Source organism: Neolamprologus brichardi, chromosome 4, assembly GCF_056152115.1.
Source record: "Neolamprologus brichardi isolate AB-2024 chromosome 4, ASM5615211v1, whole genome shotgun sequence".
Classification (NCBI taxonomy): Eukaryota; Metazoa; Chordata; class Actinopteri; order Cichliformes; family Cichlidae; genus Neolamprologus; species Neolamprologus brichardi.
In genome coordinates, this window is record NC_142107.1 from 6,052,779 (window position 1) to 6,072,463 (window position 19,685).

At 39.7% G+C, this 19,685-nt stretch overlaps 1 protein-coding gene across 2 annotated transcripts in view; it reads right to left on the minus strand.

Moving 5' to 3' along the window:
• cacna1ha (calcium voltage-gated channel subunit alpha1 Ha) overlaps positions 1-19,685 on the minus strand; it is a 126,009-nt gene that overhangs the window by 8,915 nt on the left and 97,409 nt on the right. The window contains exons 19-35 of one of the 2 annotated variants that reach the window (XM_087839681.1): positions 18,906-19,274; positions 16,977-17,080; positions 16,330-16,453; positions 14,486-14,554; positions 14,182-14,366; positions 12,748-12,874; positions 12,306-12,431; positions 11,656-11,745; positions 10,905-11,097; positions 6,806-6,957; positions 6,596-6,705; positions 5,939-6,072; positions 5,675-5,745; positions 4,015-4,093; positions 1,949-2,070; positions 852-1,010; positions 634-774 (exon numbers count right to left, since the gene is read on the minus strand). In XM_087839681.1, coding sequence (XP_087695807.1) covers positions 634-774; positions 852-1,010; positions 1,949-2,070; positions 4,015-4,093; positions 5,675-5,745; positions 5,939-6,072; positions 6,596-6,705; positions 6,806-6,957; positions 10,905-11,097; positions 11,656-11,745; positions 12,306-12,431; positions 12,748-12,874; positions 14,182-14,366; positions 14,486-14,554; positions 16,330-16,453; positions 16,977-17,080; positions 18,906-19,274 — 2,355 coding nt within the window. Of the gene's footprint in view, positions 1-633; positions 775-851; positions 1,011-1,948; positions 2,071-4,014; positions 4,094-5,674; positions 5,746-5,938; positions 6,073-6,595; positions 6,706-6,805; positions 6,958-10,883; positions 11,098-11,655; positions 11,746-12,305; positions 12,432-12,747; positions 12,875-14,181; positions 14,367-14,485; positions 14,555-16,329; positions 16,454-16,976; positions 17,081-18,905; positions 19,275-19,685 lie in introns of both variants that reach the window. The other variant, XM_087839680.1, reaches the window with a different exon arrangement.

The window sequence follows — 19,685 nt, forward strand, 5'->3', positions numbered from 1 at the left end:
CCAAAAGAGGCCACAGCCATCAGGGAGTACTGTTTCTATGAAACGCTGTACATGGTCTGCAATAGTGCTTAGGTACATATCAAAGTAACACCCACATGAATGGAAGGACCTGAGGTTTCCCAGCAGGACATTGCCTAAAACATCACACTGCCTCCGCTAGCTTGCCTTCTTCCCATAGTACATCTGGTGCCAGGTGTTCCCCAGGTAAGTGACACACCTTGGGAGGCGGCAGAAAGGTCAGCAGTAGTTTTATTTGATGCAACAGTAGCTCGTCTGTTTGATCAGATTGCACGTGGGGATTGAAGGCCTACCCGTGTGATTTGTTCACTGTTGCTTCCTTGGACCACTTTTGAGAACACCCCACAAGAGCTGCAACTTTGGAGACCCAGTTGTCTACAAATCATAGCTTGGCCTTTCTTAAATTCAATTAAACCCTTACGTTTGCCCATTTTTCCTTCTTCTAACATATCAACTTTGAGGACAAAATCTTCACTTGTTCAACTATGTTATGACTGTGACGGTGTATCAAAACTGTTTTATCATGAATTAATGTAACTGGCACACATGAAAAAAACCTGTTCCACAATGCTGATACTGCTGCAATTGCTAATAAGCACAGTTTTGTCTTCCTACCTCTTCAGGTGAATTTGAGCATGGCCCCACATAGGTCCCTCCGACTGAGCTGTTGTTGGAATTTGTGCTTAGTCTGCGATCCCTCTCCCTATCCATTTCCAAGGCAATCTCTGCATCAATCTCCGCATCCTCTTTAGCATCCTGCAAATATATATCTACTTAATATCTGTGCATTTAAAAAGCCAAAAACCAAAGAGATAGTACTCAAGTTACTGCACCTTGTTGCTTTCCTCTAGATGTTTCATCAGAACAGCCACCACCACATTGACCAGAACAAACTGGGCCATGAGCACAAAGGTGACAAAGTAAATTGGAGAAACCCAGGGCAGATATGGTAAACAGTGTTCGTCAGACGGGTGACACTCTCTCAATGTGTCCTGAAAAGAAAAAGAAGAGAAAATGAAGAAGCAGAGAGTTTTACCCCGACACCGAATCACAGTCACCACTTGAAAAAGCTGGGCATCCACAGTTTTACACATTTACTCATTTGTAACTTCAGGAAACAAAGAAACACACATTTAAGCACACACAGAGACATGATGTAAGTAGTTCATAATCAATAAAAAAAGAAATAAAAACATTGCACATTGTTAAACAACCCCCACTCTCCATCACTCCTAAAACGTATATACATGAAATCACGTCCTGTTTTTATATTGAATTAGCTCAAAAAAAATCGCCAAACTGACAGACGCGTACATTTCTTACACACAACATAAAATAGACTGTCTGTACAAAGACAGAAATCTACTTTAAAGTGCCTTTTTTAAAGCAGTGGTTAAAAAGAGAAACTGTGTGGCATCGCCCTCTGCTGGAATTCAAGAGGCATTGCTTATGTTGTGGGCCACTTACGGCCCAGTCTGAGCCTTAGTGGAGAAGTTTACTTACACATTTAATCCTTCACATAATATCTTAATATTAGAAAAAAGGTGTGTGACTTCAACAAACATGTCATCAGGCCTTGTGTTTGACACCTTTTCCCTAACATGATCTTGTTAAAGAGATTCTATACTATACCTAAAAATTATAATTCATTTAAGAAAAAGAAAAATACATGACATTGTCACATCATTTGTTACACGATCACATTTTTGTGTTGTTCAGAATTTCATTTTTTAATAAAGTAAAACTCAAAATGTGAAAGTTTTGACATTGGTCTCCTCTAAGCTACTTTATAATTTCATAATTGCTTTTCGAGGTCGTCGCTCTCTGCGGTTATGAGATAATCTAGTCATCATTTATTAGAGCTCATGTTGTGCATACAAGTGCGTTTGTGTGTGTGTGTGTGTGTGTGTGTGTGTGTGTCTGTTCATACTTTCATAATCCCATTCCAGTTGTCTCCAGTGGACACTCGAAACAGTGTGAGGAAGGCCATCCCAAAATTTCTAAAGGTTGCGTGACGACCCAGACCTTCACATGGGTTGTCGTCGCTGCACTCTAATCAAAGCAAACAGAAGAAGACGTTAATTAAGCTGCGCTATAAACATGGTGATGAAAAGAAGACGAGAAATACAACGTGCCGCACTTCCATACAAAATACAACTTCTTCTTCAATCATATAAATGCAGAGTAAACTAGTTCCAAGTGGCGTCTCCCTGTGGACGTGGCACAGGAGAGCGAATGAGAAAAGTCTTCCAGGGGACAGCGAAAAGTCTTTGGGTCAATTTAACAGAAAGCTCTCGAGGCCTTGTTTACAGAAAGAGAATAGCCACCAGAAGATATCCTCCCTTGCCTCAAACCTGAGGTCACATTAACAGCATGCTTGAGAAGAATAACACATCCCTTGGAGTATTATGTACCATGTTTATTATTCTAAGCATCAGTCACCAGGAGACAAATAAGAGGATTAAACAATGTGAGAGTGTAGCACAGAGGAAATGGATAGGGAAGGTTTGCGTAAGTTGTAATGAAATCAAGCTATACTGATGCAAGACTGAAACGCTCGCTGTGGCTCTAACAAATGGGAGACGACTGAGTCAGAGGCTGCTGAGAATTCAGAAAAGGCAGCTTCAGTTCAAATATATTCAGTCAGACATTGAACATCTGACGTTTTTCTTTTTTTTGGACTGCAGGTATTTCACGTGTACACCTTTAAAATATCTACATCAATAGCAAAAAACCCCATACTTTTAGACATAAAAAAAATTATTTCACAAGATCAGATTGTAAGCAAACTCATTTCAAAGATATATATATATATATATATAGAGAGAGAGTTTCATCTAACAGTGGTGACTTAGACCTAATTAGACCTAATGAGGAAAACTAATGAGATCTACTAAGTCACTCAAGTCAATGTTTCCTTGCTTACACACCTTACTAAATATTCTTTCCTCTCAGTTGGAGCTCGCTCCTGTATAGACCATTTACTATTCTACCCCCTTTGTTTTACCTTTCTCAGGTAATCTTCCTTTAACTCCTGCCCACTGGAAATCGGGATTCATCTAGGTGTAGACTACCAGATAAATTATTAAATCTAGATTCAGATCCACACTGGAATATGTTAATTACAAGCTATGCTGAAAACACCTGACCCTGAAATGACATGAAGCCAGAACTGTATTAACATTTAAACACTCATTCAGCCCCCCCATGCCCTCATCCTATCTACACAGCCTTGGGCTTGTCTAAGACCTGTCAGTTAGTCGCATAATTGTTGGTCAGTTTAAATTCCTCTTCCATGGTGAAAATGTATAAAACACCATCTTATAATAAAACTAAAGACTTGTCGACGGCCTATGTACCAGGAGGGGTGTGAGACGCAAGTAAGTTCGAAGATGAGGTTTAGCTTTTTCTTACTGGTGTGAATGCAGGGAACGTTCCTGTTCTCCACCGCTCTGTGCCACGATGTTTCCTTCAAAACTTCCAAAGTTAAAGCATATTTCACCCTTACAGGCATGAATCAGCATTTAGTTTGGCACTTCCAAACATTCATAAAAATCTCTGCAAAAGCTGAAGATGGGTCATGTTGCATAAATCGGCAAAACAGACATCATCTTCTATTCCCAGCGTGTAGCAGAGGATCATAATATTTCACTGAAAGCAACCTCTTTATCAGAAAGTTGTTTTTCATTTCATCTTCCCAGAAGTCCTTTTTTTCTTTTTTCTAACACTTTTCCCACACAAACTCAGGCAAAATGAGTTGGACAGAGTGAGTCCATTGAAGAAGCAGTAATGTAAATAAATAGGATCATGCAAATGTGATCTTTCCTTGGTCAAAACAGGAAGGGAGGATACAAAAAAAAAAGGGGGAGGGGGGGATTTGCCGCAAATCGTGACTGTAATAGTGATGCTTGGATTCAAAAACCTTTTCTGGCAAAGTGTGTGGAGCAGTGTGTGTGTGTGTGTCTTTGTTTTGCTTTTTTCTTGCTGGTGACTGACCCAGTTTGCCAAAGAGCTCCACTCCCAGAGCAGCATAGATGAAGAAGAGCAGCATGAAGAGAAGACCAAGATTTCCCACCTGGAAGGAAAAAGAAAAAAAACAAACCCCAAAACATGTTAGATATCTTCTGCAAAAAAACAACAGTACCATTTAAAACATTAAAGATCCAGGGACAAGAAGGCATTGTCTCCGGAGTATATAATCGAGAGGGAGTATATAACTGACTCCATTTGTTTGTCTGTCTGTTTGTTAGCAGTCTAGCATCCACAGTTTCCAAGATCTCATTTTCATATTTTGTGTGATGGTACAAGTTGGTTTCATTTAGGTGAAAATCACATCAAGATCACATCAAATGGGTAAAACAATAAAAACAAGCCTTGCTTGGCACGAGCACCTCAGTTTTCCAGGGATCTGACCTTGACCTTTATTGTTTGTGCCAAAGGTAAAAGTTGACCTTGAAGAAACATATCAAGTAATATATCATGTGAATGGTCATGGGGAGAGCTGTACATTAACACAATGCCCATGACATCACAATGACACCAGAAAGTTTCCCAAAATTACACAGTGCATGAAAATATCTTAAAATCACAACTTCTTTCAGCTTATTGAAGCCAAAGATCGCAGCCAGCTCTGCCCCAGTTATATTGGTAAAGATAATAAAAAAACACTATAAATGTGTTAAAGGTCAGACATCAGCATATTGTTATAAAAACAACCTGATGTCAGCATGTTGTAATAAAAAAAAAAATCATAAAACATCAGCGTTTTAGTACAGCCTTTTCCCTTTGAGGGGAGATGTGCTCTCTGAGTGCTCTTGTCTTATTGCATTTATTTGATACCACATATGCTTATTTATGCATTAGCATAAAATACTTATTTTTCCCTTTTTCTACCCATTGCACGGAGAAATCCCTTGCGTGCTTAAAAATCAAAAAATTCAAAAATAACTAGCACAGTGTGCACCTCCTATGTCTACATGTGCATCGTGCCATCATTTACCAGCATGTCTCATCTCCATTTCCAGTTTCTAAAACTGGAAAATCTTTCGTCGTGCACTCTGTGCCCGGGATGGTTATATCCGAATACTTGACATTTAGAAGATAACAGAACAACGTCTGTCACTGCACACACATCATAATCTTTGGCGCAGCTGCTCTTTGCCTCTAAGATTTGAGCCACGCAATAACAGAGGGATACATCCGCGACATCTGCTGACATGCCTAAAAAAATGGAGGGTGCATTGACAAAATAGCAAAAGCACAAAAAGGAAGACAAGGGAGGAAAAAGAAATCACAAGATCGGTGGCAAAAATGTGCACGGGTATCCATTTGACTAATGAACTCACTGACTCTGTGATAAAATTCCTCTTGTGTGCAGTGTGCGTGCCATTTATTATAAGGCACATTTACTAAGAAAACCAAATGTGATGTGCAATAAGCCGGCGAAAATCCGAAGAAACAAACACACTTGAGGGTCAGGATATGAATTTTGTAATGTGGAAGGATACGCCTGGAATTAAATATTTATTAAAAACCATAAATCTTTCAGGGCTGTCTATTCTGAACAAAATTCATATCCTGACCCTGTTTTCATAAATAAGAAAAAAAAAGCAAAACCACTCTTTTGTGGTTGAGACATTACAGAGTCCATGTTTACCTGCGGCAGTGCTTGCATGACAGTATCCAACAGAGCTCTCATCCCTGTGGCCATCTTTAGAAGCTTCAGCACTGCAGAGAGACATTGAAACAGCCGTTTTACTGTGATAATTGTGAAAAAGGGTTAGTAGGAAACTGTTTTATCTACATCTGAGATCCTCCTTTTGATGCCAGATCTATTAGAATATTTAGGATAACTTAACAGAGTGAAATTATGTAAGTGTGTACGACATAAGCAAGGATAGATTGGTAAGCGTATGTGTACCTCGTGCTATCCTGAGCACTCTCATGATCCTGATGATGGTTGGATTTATTGGTAATGTGCCTTTCATTTTCAGCTCCTCCAGTACGATGCCCATGATGGACAATGCCACTATAGCTAAATCCAGCTGATTCCACCTGAGAATATTTTTAGTCGGATAGAAAAAAAAAGGGCAAAAAAATAAATCAATAAAAAATAAGACACAAGATACAGTGCTTCTCTTTCATCGCTCATGCAGCATATTCAACTAGTACCAGCAAAGTAACACAAATTCCTTCTTAGTCTTTAAAGGTTATGTGAGTTAGCTGAAAAGGAGAACAGGTGGGAACAGAAGATGAAATGTTGCTGCTGCCTGGCTGCTGATGCTAAATAGTGAGGAGGCTGTTTAGATTAATGGGCAGCCCATCCACTAATCTCTTTTGTAGGGAAAACACTGAGGCAAACCATGATAACGCTCCACCTGGGTACTCTGAAAAAGATTAGTACCCTGACCACCCAGTGCTCTGAATACAATTGTCGGAAAATAAGGAAGGCAGGAATTCACACATTAAGTAGGGAATTATTTTTGTAACCATTTTATGCGAGATAGTTACATTTACTTTAGTGGGAAACAATGCTATAGAGATTCCGAAAAGACTGACATCCATCTCATTGCTTTACCTGTCTCTGATGAACCTGTGTATGCCGAATGCCACAAGTTTGAGGAGGGCCTCAACGACGAAGATGCAGGTAAACACGTAGTTACAGTACTTCAGAACCTCTCCTAAATACTGAGTGCACAGATTGAATGTAAGGAGAAGCGTACAGATTAATTTGAGACATCTTTCACAACATTTTCCATTTGAGCAAGTTTGTAGGGGCACGCATTACCACTGGTTGTTTATAGTGCTCTATGCTCATGGTGAAGACATTGACGCAGATGATAAAAGTGATGAAGAGGTCCAGGTGGTGGCTGGTACACAGCGAGTGGATGGACAGACGCAGGGGAGAGTAGTCGTCATAGTACCGCCCGAGCTTGGCCTCTGGATCACAAAAATTCAGGAACAAACAAATATATGAAAGACAGAGTAAGAAACACGCAGAGAGACTCACTTTGGTGAGTAACTGTTGTCTGAATATAAAGTGTTGTATGTGTAGCAGTGTGCACCGGAAGGCAGAGGGGCAAAGAGAAGGCAACCACCACTGCTGTTCCATTTCATACTTGGTTACCAAAATATGCTTGAGCCTTAATAAGATTCTGCTATTTTGGTACGCATGTCACGCCAGAGAGGCCCTTGAGCAGACCAGGCGACCCACTGATCCTCTAATTGTAAACTTACTTGCAGCGGTGGTGCTCCCATTGTCCCTGTTCCTTAAACAGTATGTGCATGCTACTGCTTGTGTGGCTTGTTTAAATAAGTGAGGACATGAGAGTAACACGAAGTCTAAGATATTTATGGCATGTATTAATTTTTTAAAGGGATCACATATTTAGTATTATTACTCAAAATACTTTTGTACGTAAATTTGCACATGTACAGTTCTACTTAAAAATTTACATCCACACGAACATCATGGGGATTTATGGATTTTTGTGAAAACTGAACTGTTCTTTCCCAGGGTGGAATAACTGTACCGCATACATCTTTAAAAAAAACTAAAATTAGACACACATCACTGAATTTATTTTTGATTTTCTATAATCCACAAAAGTTTACATAAAGGCTCAAATATACACATTCACTCACTTAAATCTTTTAATAAAGGTGCTGAAGGCTCTACAAACACCAAGGCCTTTCAGCGTCTTGTTAGCGATCGTGATTGACTACAACTGTTAGTTCTCTTTGTTTGACAGAACTCATTGGATTGACCAATACTCGAAACAATTTGAAAGTCCACAGAACTCAGAGAAGATCTAAGAAATAGAATTATAGATGTGCACAAGTTGTGGCTTTCTTTTTCCAAAATAACCATAGATTTCTGCAGAATACTAACGCTTTAAACAACTGCACTTAAGTACAAGTTACTTGAATATGTCACCAATTTGCCAAGATCCGGAAGATCCAAATTCTGACCCTCAGATGAGAGGAAATCGGTTAAGATGTTCAGAAATAACCCAGGGAACCACTAAGACTGAAGCCTGCAGTGAACTGGAAACTGCTGGAACACCAGCATCAGTGTCCACAGTGAAATTCATTTTGCATCACAATGGACTGACAGGGTTTGGACCAAGTGAAAAGTTTTATGGTCAGGAGACATAAATTGATCTATTTGGCCAAAATGACAGGAAGTGTGTTAGGAGGAGTAAAGATGAGGCTTTCAAACCTAAGAACACTGTACCAGCTGTCAAGCATGGCGGAGGTATCATCATGCTTTGAAGACGGAAGAAATTACCGACTATCTCTAAATTCTTCAACTTCACCTCAAATCAACAGCTAGATGGTTGAAACTTGGATATATTTGGGTGTTCCAAAAGGACAATGATCTCAAACATCCATCAAAGCTAGTACTGAAACGATAACACAGGCTAACATTAGGCTATTGGGATGGTTTTCCCAAAGCCCCGCCCTTAACCCCATTGAACATGTATTAAAAGCTGAGTCCGTGCCATGACACCAATCAATAAAAATGAACTCTACCAACTCTGCCAAGACAAGTTGTTAAATATCCTGCCAGCATTATGCCAGAAGGTTGTTGACGATGACCAAAAGCATCTGGTCAAAGCACAAATTGCTTAGAGACACCAAATATTAGCGGGGATGTATGAATATATTTGTGCACCTAATTCTTGTTTGTTTAAGTGATCAGAGATGTGTGCTGTACAATGATTTGACCCTGGAAAAAGAACAGTTCAAAGAAATCATTGAAAGCCCAAAATTACCATGAAATTCATGCCTACGATAAGTGGATGTAAACGTCTGACCTCAATTGTGCATACGTAATGATAAGCAAGTGCCATGCATGTTGCACTCTTAAGAATCAAAAGTTAGAGTGACATTAGAGGAGGAGGAAACATAAGCCAATTTTTAGTCCAATTTTTAGGCCACTGGACTTCCAATAAGGAAGTCCAGTGGCACTGAAAATACCATTACCAATGCTAACTAGCTGTTTCAAATGTTTTATGGTTATGCATGTTAATGCCATGTTTACATATTTAATATTAGGTTAATAGTCAGAATGTTGACGCTAATTAAACTTGTGGTTGAATGTTTCAGTTATCATTTCTGTAAGTGTAAAACTTGCTGCTGTTTGAGATAGCACTACCCAGTCAAGGGTCACAGATACTTACATAGGTTAGGACTACCTTGTGTATGAACAGAAGAAGCCAATCCAAATTGATATCTTGGTGGATGTCATTTTTTGCTTTTGTGTGCATTTAAACATTTTTTTTACGGTGCCAACATACAACAAGTGTTTTACAAATGAGACCCTGGCTATTTATATGTGCTTGTTATCCAACTAGACTGTATACTCACATGTCCACTGTAATTATCGAATGTGTATGTGAATGTCTTTGACATACTCTCACGTACACCATGCCCTGCCCTATGCATCTACTGCATGCTTTCATGCCATTCTTTTTAAAACTAGGATTTAGAGGGGCTGTGCAGGGGATGTTCAACAACACCATCCTTTAACAAATGAGATCGTTCAGCTTGTACTGCTTTAGCGATAATCTAAACTCTTTAAATTGAGCTCAATAATTTCAAATTAATCAGTTAATATTGCTGTCAAATTCCTTAAGATTTTAGTTTGAGAATTAGGCGGTGCTGTTGAACAAACACTGGAGCCACTTTTCTCTAAAATACTTGCAGGAAAAAAAATCTCAGTAGTCTAAAACTACATTCGTTTTTTGATTGATCAGTGAGTTTTGATTGATCATATGTCCAAATCCCTATGAACAGGCTTATTCCTCTGAGACATTCAAGTAGCTTATATTACATTTATCAAGAGCAGTTTTAGACCAGTGAGACATGGTGCCATTAGAACATGAAATAGCTGTGTTCTGCTCACACCATATACTGCCTTAAAATGTAACTCTGCGATTACGTAAATGAATATAAGACAAAATACTTCTACAAATTTCTCTCATTCACAATCAAGTCCCTAAACGAAATACTCTTCTGTATTGTGACTGTACAGTACTTTGAATCATGATTGCAGTGGGTGGTGTGTTTCTACCAGCATGTCCTTGCATTAGCTATAAGGTGCAACAAACAACAATTTTTATCTACGTAACTTAACATATGCTAACAGCGCAGCTTCCCAAGGTGTTTACAGGTATAGCAGCCAAAGTGTCTGCTATGTTTCTGAGTCTGCCAGTCAAAGCGTGTTTACAGGAAATATCCTTCTTCTTCTATCAGTGACAAGAACCATTTCATGGTCAGTGTTGCACATGCATTCGCAAGGAGGGAGGGGTTTACTGGCATTTCACCAATTCAAATTTTGCTAGCAAAATTTCCAAAGACATCTGGAGAAATGCAGCCGTTAATTACTTTCGCATGCAGCAAGTGTTATAAAGGTGCTTTTTAAAAATAATTAAATCAAAAACAAAAGTTAGCTTATTACAGGTTTTGTTGTATTTAGATTTGGAATCTGAGACCTATTTAAAATAGATTAAGTACTGTTACTACTTTTACACTAAACTGGTGGCAGTTCCATTAATTAAAGGGTGAGCATACAAAGTTTTAGGTTAAAACAACTGCTCAAGTTTTTCATGCAGTGTTAGAAAAAGGGTAAGAGTAGGGCTGCAGTCATGCATTTGCATGCATCAGACTGATGTAGTCCACGCCCTCTGTCAGTGATTGATCACTGTTTGCGTGAGCTAGCCAGTCTTTTAAATTCTCCCTCTTTTCATGTTTCAGTCTGTTATATACACATGTATCCCTGTTTGTTTCTTTTTCTCATTCCCGTTCTCTTTTTTTCAGGCTCTGAAAGCAGGCAGTGCTCAGAAAAATAGACTACCGACCAGCCCCTTCATTCTCCTTACTCCTGCGCTTTTTCTCTTTCATTTTGAGCCTCTTCTCTTCCCGTAAGCGCGCCTCCTCCTCTTCCTGGTCCTGTCGGCACTTGTGGAAATTCTCCACCACAACCCCAACAAACATATTAAGGACGAAGAAGCTGACGATGAGCAGGAAGGAGATAAAGTAGAGGAGCATCCAAGGATTGTTGTTCCTTTTAGGCTGAGGAAAGCAGAAGACAGCAGAGAATATTTGCTTTTTTAGTTTTTTTATGCATATTTCTTACTGAAAACAAAAAAGAAAAGGACTTTTAGCTCTTCTGATCATCGTTGTGCAAGTAGAAGAGATACCAGCACCCAAACTGTCAGTATCTTATCACTTACAACATTCAGAAGCAGGTCAAATCCCTAGAAAATGTTCAGGGAAAGCTCCACCTTTTAAACTGTTTTCTCTTTGTCACTTAAAGCTGTGTGCACACTTGACGCGATATGCAGTGATGTCACAACCACAGACTAGAGAACGTGACATTTGGCAACATGAAGTGGTTGGGATCTCAGATAAACTTCTAAATTTCGAAGTGAGCAACTGAAGTGACTACCAATGAGAATTTCCTGGGCCAACTGGATCATGGAACGTCCGCCTACGACTTACTGTCACCTTCAAAGTGATCCACGAATAAGTAATCACTTCGAGGGTGGATGGAGATTAACACTACAAAGGTATTTTTTGTGTACCTGACACAAGGCAATTTTACAGCTTAGCAATTTCTCACACCATTACCTGTTGGTCCACTCCTACTGCATCCAGCCCATCATACATGATGGTAACCCAGCCATCCTTACACGACAGCACAAACAAAGACATCAGAGCCTGGATATTAAACACAAACAATACAGGAAGTCATTACACATGTGATCAGTTTTGTTATGTACATACCATCTAGATTAGTGTTATGCTGACATGTAACTCTATTTCTCCATCATTACTAGAAGCTTAAAAGCCTTAGGTGATTTTGTGCTGTTCTGCATGTAATAATAACATAATATATTAATACCATGAAATATGTCATAGAAGTGTGGGACATTTTTAAGTAATTATTTGCTGAAGATGCACCAAGGTGATTTATCAAAAACAATTAAAAAAATTATGAAACAACTGGATACCAAAAATTAAAAGGATTGGACTAAAAATAAGCCAGTGTCCAAAGAAAAACTCTGCAGAAAGCCTGGAGAACTGTTTCTCAAAACCTCATTAAAAACTCATCCTTGCTCCTTGGAAACAAAATATTAAAAAATGAGGGATAGCTCAAGACTTTCGTAAAGTACTGTAAAGTTAGTTAAAACAGCTCACAGTGAGATTGTGCAGTGCTGATTCTACACTCATGCCCCATCTTTTTTGCCAAATCTCACCCTCAATCTATTGTTTGTTACCTGAATCAGGTTGTCAAAGTTGTACTTTTTTCGTATCCAGCGGTAGTTAGCCTGCAGACAGTCTGATTTGTTGGTGATGTTTCTTGTGTCCAGACCTTCACAGTGGTAGAACTTCCCTTTGAACAGCTAGAGTGAAACAGAAAAACATAGAGAGAGTTATCTGCGGGGCTATTATGGTAGCCATTTACATGTTATGTACCAGAGTTTGTAGCTTATAATGCCAGAAATAAAGAAATACAGGGAAGTTTTGTAGAACATATTATTATCATACGTTTTCCTCAGTCCTTGGGTAATACCAGGTCAACTTGTTTCTTTTCACACTTCACCGAACTGTCATTCTTTCAAAAATGCTCAAACAAAAAGCTAATTGTTGATTGGGTACTGAGTGACATTTAAGCAACAAAAGGTGTAAGGCGTCTCTGTGTTGTGGAACAGTGATTACCTGGACCCCCAAGATTCCAAAGATAATGAAGAAGGCGCAGCATATCAAAACAATGTTCCCAATAGGCCTAAGAGAGGTGATGAGAGTCTCCACAACAAGCTTTAATCCTGGGGCTCGACTGATCACCCTGGAACACGCAAACCAAAACATGTTTAACACAAGTACCAATAAATGCAGCACATTAAAAAACTAGAACCCAAACAAGGTAGAGCAACAAAAAAGTATCCAGCACATGTGTATCAATTTATAAAAGCTACTTTCGAATTTTCCCTTATTCCTAAGTATTCATTCACCCATCCAAATCATCGAATTCAGGTGTTTCAATCACTTCTATGGCCACAGGTGTATATAATCAAGCACACAGGCACGCAGACTGCTTCTACAAACATTGTTTGAATGGGAAATATGTTAAAGAATGGGTTGCTCTCAGGAGCGCAGTGAGTCCCGGCGTGATACCGTGATAGGATGCCACCTCTGTGGAACAAATCCAGTCGCGAAATTTCCTCACCACGAAATATTCCACAGTCAGGTGTTAGTGGGATTTTAACAAAGTTAAAGCTACAGGGAACGACATCAACTCAGCTGCAGAGCGGTAGTAGCAGGCTCACAGAGCAGGGTTAGCAAATACTGAATCGCATCGTGCACTGAGATTCCCAACTTTCCCAACTTCATGTGGTTTCAGATTAGCTCAAGAACAGTGTGTAGAGAGCTTTATCCATGGATTTCCATGGCGAGCAGCTGTAACCAAGCCTTACATCACTAGTGCAATGTAAAGCATCAGATGCAGTGTTTGTAAAGCATAGGACCATAGGACTCTAGAGCAGTAGAGATGGGTTCTCTAGAGTGACGAATGTATGGGTTTGGCGGTTGCCCAGGGAACGGTACTTGTCTGACTGCACTGTGCCAAGTGTGCAGTTGTATTTCAGGAATTTGACTCTGCCTATTAGTTCCAGTGAAAGGAACTCTTAATGCGTCAGCATACCAAGACATTTTGGCCAATTCCATACTCCCAGCTTTGTGGGAACAATTTGGGGTTGGCCCCTTCCTGTTCCAATATAACTGCAAACCAATGCACAAAAATACACTTCTGTAAGAATGATCAAAAATTCCCACAAACATTCCTAAACCCTGTGGAAAGTCTTCCCAGAACAAAGAGTGGGCCGACATCATATTAAAGCCTATGGATTAATAATAGGATGTCAATGAAGTGTATATGTGTGAAGGCAGACGAGCAAATACTTTTGACAATATAAAGCTGCAGTGCAAATTTGCACATGATTCAGCAGATATTTACTCTAGATTCCTTGTGTGTCTTCCTGGGATCAACATATGGATCTTTTGTACTTTAGGCAAATATGCAAACCACTACACTATAACCCCCAAAAGTTGAGAAGACAGTATCCACATACAAAAGAAAATCCAACAATGATGTACCTCAGTGGGCGAAGTGTTCGTAGCAGGCGAAGTACTCTCAGAATTCCCAGGATCCTGTTTTCACCATGATAGGCCAGATAAACCAAAATGTCGATCAGAGACACAAACACCAATACACCATCCAGAATGTTCCAACTGGACTGGAGGTAGCTCTGCTTCCCAAAGCAGAAACCAAGAGCTACAACCTGGAAATTATTAAAATACAAATTAAGCTGTACACAAGGCAGTAATCACAATAATCTAGATCCAGTATAAAATAGAAAAAGGTTCATCTACAGAAGAAAGAAAAAGAAATGATTCTTACCTTAATGGCCATCTCTGCTAGGAAGATCACAGTGAAAATATAGTTGGACACGCTCAGGAAATGTCGCTCCTAAAGAAGAGAGTAATATTATATTTCAGCCCACATACCATGTAGCACACGCCACACCACACTACAGAGTACAGAGTATCTAGCATCAGTCTAAAATGTGTCTTTTTAAAGGTTTTATTCTTTCAGCTGTTGTACACTTTAATAAAATGATTTTTATCATGGTCCTGGGTCTTCAACCCAACTATTGATATGCTAATGTTCGGTTTTGTTCCCTTCTGTGTCCAGTCGGTATTAGTCTCTTCTTGGTGGGTCCTCCCCTGCGTCCCCTGTGTGTGGTCACATCTGGTTATAAAGGTCAAGTCTCTGTCCCTCGCTCCCTGTTTTTTGTCAGTCTCGCCTCAGTGTTTGTGTTCGCTGTCTTCCTGTGTCTGGCCCGTCTTTTTTCTGTTTTATTCTCATGGTCATCTGTCCTGTATGTGTAATATAATGTGGCTCCCCTGTCTCTTTAGTCAGACTATGTTCAGCTGTGTTCCCCAGGTGTTTCCTCTCTGCCCTGACACCCTCTTGTGTACATATTGTCTGTATCTCCTTCTGTCAGTTGCCATCCCTCGATTTTGTGTGCTGTCTGTTTATTTTAGTTTCTAGCACCTTCCCAGTTTAGCTAATGTTTTTTTGTGAATCTGGCAATAAAGCTGTTTTTGAGTTCACGTTCTGCCTGAGAGCCCTGCATTCGGGTCCTATCCTTCCTTGCCTCATACAGCGGTTAGTGACAATTTTTTTCTAAGCTTTCTGCAAATAATCATCAATCAAGCACCAAAAAGCACATAATGTGATATATTGTGAATAAATGTTTTGTAATTTGTTGCTTTTACTAATTTACTTTGGAAAATAGAAAATGAAGGCAAAGCTGACAAAGTTGAAAACAAATACATCATTGTAGCACCTTGATTCTTTTCTTTTTCAGCCTTTCTGTTGTAGATTTTTTTTCCATTAAGCAATTTGGACTATGCTTTAGCTGCAGGATAGATGACTCTAGACTACTTTGGTATACAGAGTTCATCTTTGACTCAATGGCTTCAAGGTGGCCAGGTCTCGTGGCAGCAAAAGAAGCACAAGTCACCACCCCAACACCGTGCTTGACAGTCGCTATGGAGTGTTTGTGCTGATATGCTCTGTTAGGTTCTCACCAAATGTGGCACTGTGCATAATGGCCATACAGCTCCACTTTGGTCTTATCTGTCCAAGAGACATTGTTCCAGGATTCTTGTGGTTTGTTCAGATGGAGCTTTGCAAACCTAAACCATGCTGCCATGTTCTTTTTAGAGAAAAGAGCCTTTCTCCAGGCAACCCTTCCAAGCAAGACATACTTCTTTGGCTTTTTTCTAACTCTACCTTCATTAACTTTAACATTTGAAATGTTAACTGAGGCTTGCAGAGTCTAAGACATTGTTAATGTAATGTGTTAACTGTTAATGGACAACCTCATATCTGAGGTTGTATTTGCCTAATTTTAAGACCTGTTAAGGACCACATTATTTACAGATATCTAAAACCTTAGAATTTAAAAAGCGTGTACTTTCTTTTTTACTATGTGAATGTAGTGAAAGACCCCAGTATCCAGACTAAAGCACAAGCTGAGTGTATGTGAAGCCCAAGCAAGAAACCAAAGGTTGATTTACTACAGGTAACAATGGCAGGGATAAAAAGCATCAAATCATCACATATAACAGAGGAAATTTTGCCTGTTTCTCTTACTTAATTAAGGATCATTTATAAAAGATAAATAAAACAGTTCTGGTGTGTGTTGGCTGTGTGTGTGTGTGTGTCTGTCTTACCGTGCTGTCATTTTTTATATCAGGTCTTTCCAGAGCAATGGTGATGCAGTTGAGAAAGATGAAAACTAGAACTATGTGGTCAAACAGTCTGTGAGAGATCACTTTCTGGCACCACATACGGAACCTAAAAACCCCCCAAAAACAGTAAATTAAAAAAAACACAGACAAACATACACGCAACTCTGATAAAACAATAAAATAGCCATCATTTATTAAAACTGATAATCAAATAAATAATAGTGAGAATTCAGTAAAAAATACAAGAGACAGAAATAGTTAAATAAAAAAAAGAAGAACCAGAGAGGAATAGGCCAGTGAGTAGGCAGAAAAATGGATGGCAGAGGGCGACAACGTAACGGACTGAATTCTTCGTATGGATCCATGTGTGTGTGTGAAACTCATGCTGGTGGGACAAAAATCTGCCAGTGCAATCACACTTTGGTGACACAAGCTAATGCTGAAAATGTAAATCATTGTGTCTTAGTATAAATAGTTTGGGGTTAGGTTCGAGTTAGGATTAGTGTAAGTGTAGTAACTGTGATCCTACAGGATTAGGGTAAATCTCCAAGATATGAATGCAAGCCGATGCAGGATGAAAAGACTACTGTGTGTGTGTGTGTGTGTGTGTGCGCGTGTGTGTCTCTTACGGATTCTCTGGAGAAAACAGGTACAGCGTCCAGTCTTCATGCTCTTTGCACCATCGGGGCTTCATGTTATGGAACTCCTTCCTGGTCCAGTAGCAAAAAGAAGCCTGCACGAAACAATGGTTGCACATCAACGTCATTAACACTAACAATAAAACTATTTTCTCTGTCAATATCTCCGAACCAACTATAGGTGTCACGTTTGCATTTGGTGAAATGTTTATTACTGTTGTTACCGTCATGTCTGCTACAGTCAAAGCTAAGTGCGTCAAATCTCTCCCAGTGAAAAACTCCAAATGGTTTGTCTTGCAAATCTAAAGGTTCAGTATTCTGGCAGATATACTTTTTCACATTTTTACACATATTAATATATACATCAAAGCTAATGCAACTGATAAATATTTAATCAATGCTGAGATTGTTGTAGATTAGAAGCAAGGCTACTAAAAGGACAATGCGCTCCTCTCCAAAAATAGACAGCTGCTCCACAAACTATGCATGCAATCTGTAGAATCCGAGCAATAAAAAATGTATTACTTTTTGTTCTGCGTGCACTCCTTAAACCCCGACTGAAGATCAGCTAGAACATTAAATCATGCAAAAAAATCCTTGAAGGTGGAGAAACTGCGTAAGCCCAAGAGCTTTTTATATAACTGAATGCTGCTAAATGTCATTGCCAAAACTATATATGTATATATATATATATATATATATATATATATATATATATATATATATATATATATATATATATATATATATATATATATATAAACATATATATATATATATGTTTATCAGTGGAAGTAAAATTGTATTATGACGACTCTACTGTGCACGCCCCATCAACAATTACACTGGAAATCCTATTAGAGAGAAGCAATGCACAGCTTTAAGCCGAGTTTCCACGGTGTTGCTGATGTTAGCCGTTCTGCACTTAAATCTATGGGGGCATAGTAAACACGTGTTTCATTGCATAAGTAAAGGGAGATAATTGGGACCATAACAGGCGGACCTCCAACTTAGCTAGGCCACAAGCTCAATAGAAAGTGTTTTGAAACTCATTAAAGTTTGTAATAAAACAAACAGAAGAAAGCTTAGGTGCGCAGCTTCTGCACTTCAGGATTCTAATTAAAAACAACCCAAAGTTAGGCCTCTCAGAAACTGCTTATTTGGCAGGCTGCCCATTATGTGAGCACGTGTGCATCTGGGCGTATCCTGCGTGTGTGCGCCTGTGACAAGAACCGACCGCTCAGCTCTCCTTGGAGTCGAAGCCCATAATCTGAGATAGACACTCACAGAGAAGAACGTGCTTGTGCACACCTCAGTTGGCACAACGTGTGCATACACGCAGTGTATACCCTTCCAAGTGTGCATTGAAACACACACCCATGCATCAATACACTGTCTGTATTAAGCCTCACTTATCCACTTCGCCGGGGGAGAGGGCTTTTGTTTCTGCGGATTTCATGGCATTATAAACTCAATTTGGAGCCAATAAACCCATGAACACTGTCGCGTAAGAGGTCATCCAAAACCACCAAGGAGGGGGAAGTGGAAGGGGGCCTCTCCAGGTTTTTCACGCACAAATATATAAGTGTGCTGATTGCATGTACTCAAGTTGTTTTGTACCCACTGAGAAAACAATTAGTGCCTAAACGAATCAATTAAGGCATGACAATTAGTGTCCCTCCAGGCTTTGCAGTGTGAACACAAAAAGCACACTCTAATTTATATACAAAAGTAAGCGAACGCAAAGGGCAGAAGGGGAGAACTGCAAGAGGAGAGAAGAAAATAAAATAAAATGTGTAGACAGAGTCACAGAGAGCACAGATTAGGAATTTGCATAACATTTCAAAATCCCTCCACGAGCAGGATAATTAATTGTAAAAACGAGCCGCAGAGTAAACGAAACAACCAAACACCACTTACATCATCGTCCAAATCGTCCTCTGGGGAGGAGTCTTCTTTGGGGTCGGAGTTCACGTTTGGGTTGTAGGTCACGGTCCTCCCATTGCAGTCACCATAGTCTGCTACCACAGAAGGGCAGAGAGTAGACGCCTGCAGCAGTTCCAAGGACCCCGGCTTTAGTCTGTTGTTTCCCCCTGCCTCCACTTGATCCCTGGCATCCTCATCCTCTCCACCTTCCCCAGACAACAAGCTCTCCCGCTCTCCGCTGGTGTCTCGCCTTTTGAGGCTCGGTGCCCTTCCCAGGCTGTTCCAGCTGGAGCGTCGACTTCCCCATGAGCTTCCAGAGCCACGGGGAGGAAGAGGAGAACGCCGCCCGGGACTAGAGAGGCTCTGATGAGACAGAAAATAGGGGCGAGCGTAATGTGTGGTTGTGAAAATGAATGTTGGTTACAGCAGCTTTTAAAAGGCTAACAGTTAAAACTTTTCATCATCTGCTGAGAGTAGCATCATTTTAAATTTGACAACGTTTCATATGTTCTCATACTTTTTCCCACTCTTCCACAGTAAAATTTCTGATGAGTCTCTCAAACAAAGGGTTTTTATTAGCTTAATTTTCATTATGGTTCTCAACCGCTGAGATAGTAATTATCATATTGAATACTGCTTTTCCCACAATCTCTCTCAATGTTGTTAAATTAGCAAGCTGCGAACTACATTTCATAGACATAACATTGAGACTTGACCAAATGCTTTAGTTACAAACAGTTTTTTGTTCCCCCTCATGTAACACAAGACTATGAT